This window comes from Colobus angolensis, unplaced genomic scaffold (assembly GCF_000951035.1).
Source record: "Colobus angolensis palliatus isolate OR3802 unplaced genomic scaffold, Cang.pa_1.0 Scaffold171, whole genome shotgun sequence".
In the NCBI taxonomy this organism is placed as follows: domain Eukaryota; kingdom Metazoa; phylum Chordata; class Mammalia; order Primates; family Cercopithecidae; genus Colobus; species Colobus angolensis.
Genome location: NW_012114833.1, coordinates 431256 through 432625, shown reverse-complemented (window position 1 = coordinate 432625; position 1370 = coordinate 431256). Strand labels below are relative to the sequence as shown.

Sequence of the window (1370 nt, the reverse complement as noted above, 5' to 3'; positions counted from 1 at the left end):
TGGGACTACAGGCGCCCGCCACTATGCCTGGCTAAGTTTTTTGTATTTTTAGTAGAGATGGAGTTTCACCATGTTAGCCAGGATGATCTTGATCCCTGACCTCGTGATCCACCTGCCTTGGCCTCCCAAAGTGCTGGGATTACAGGCGTGAGCCACCGCGCCTGACCTATGATGCAAATCTTTAACCCAGAAGGGGAAGCTGACAAAACTGAATTTCTCTTCTCAACCTGAACTACATACTCCATTTTCTCTATTTCAGATGAATTTCCTGAGATAAACCGAGCCTCAATTCGACAGGATCATAAGGGGAGATTCTATGAAGACTTTTACAAGTATGTTTGGGTGCTTTGCTATACTTTTTATTTATTTATTAGTTGTTTCTTTCCTAACTTAAAAAAATGCCAGCCTGGGCAACATGGCAAAACCCTGTACCAAAAATACAAAAGAATTAGCCACCTGTTGTCCCAGCTACTTGGGAGGCTGAGGTGGGAGGATCACTTGAGCCTGGGAGGTGGAGGTTGCAGTGAGCTGAGATCACACCACTGCACCCTAACCTGGGAGAGAGAGAGACCCTGTCTCCAAAAACAAACAAACAAAAAAGAATAAATAAACCTTTTGATTTTGAAATGACTTTAGATTTATAGAGAAGTTTCAAAGATAGTACAGTTCCTGTATACTCTTTGCTCTGTTTCCTCTAATGTTAACATTTCATAACCAAGTTACATTTGTGAAAACTGGGTTAACATTGGTATATTACTATTAAGTAAATTCAGACGTTTTTCAGATTTTAGCACTCGTGTACTTGCCGTGTCTAGTCCAAGATACCACATTGCATTTAGACCTTCTAAATGTTTTATTGTGAAAAACTTCAACATTCAGAAAAGAAGAGCAAATAATATAATGAGTCCGTATACCCAATATCTGAATTTAACAGTTATTATTTTGTCATATTTAATTCATCTGGTTTTTTCAGTGCCACTGACTAAGTAAATTATCAATAGTGTAATATTTTATTCCTATACATATTCAAAAAAGGCGTTTTTATATCTGACCACAGTATCATTATTATGTTTAACATTATTATTTTGTTTGTTTGTTTGAGACGGAGTCTCCCTCTGTCGCCCAAGCTGGAGTGAAGTGGCACAGTCTCGGCTCACTGCAAGCTCCACCTCCTGGGTTCACGCCATTCTCCTGCCTCAGCCTCCTGAGTAGCTGGGACTACAGGCACCCGCCACCACGTCTGGCTAATTGTTTTTTGTAGTTTTAGTAGAGATGGGGTTTCACCATGTTAGCCAGGATAGTCTCGATCTCCTGACCTCATGATCTGCCCGCCTCCACCTACCAAAGTGCTGGGATTACAGGCGTGAGCC

General features: G+C 41.0%; 1 protein-coding gene across 1 annotated transcript in view; it reads left to right on the top strand.

The window, feature by feature from the left end:
• DEPDC5 (DEP domain containing 5) overlaps positions 1-1370 on the top strand; it is a 227493-nt gene that overhangs the window by 41195 nt on the left and 184928 nt on the right. Inside the window, 1 exon segment of the mRNA XM_011938349.1 lies at positions 260-332. Within this exon segment, the coding sequence (XP_011793739.1) occupies positions 260-332 (73 nt within the window).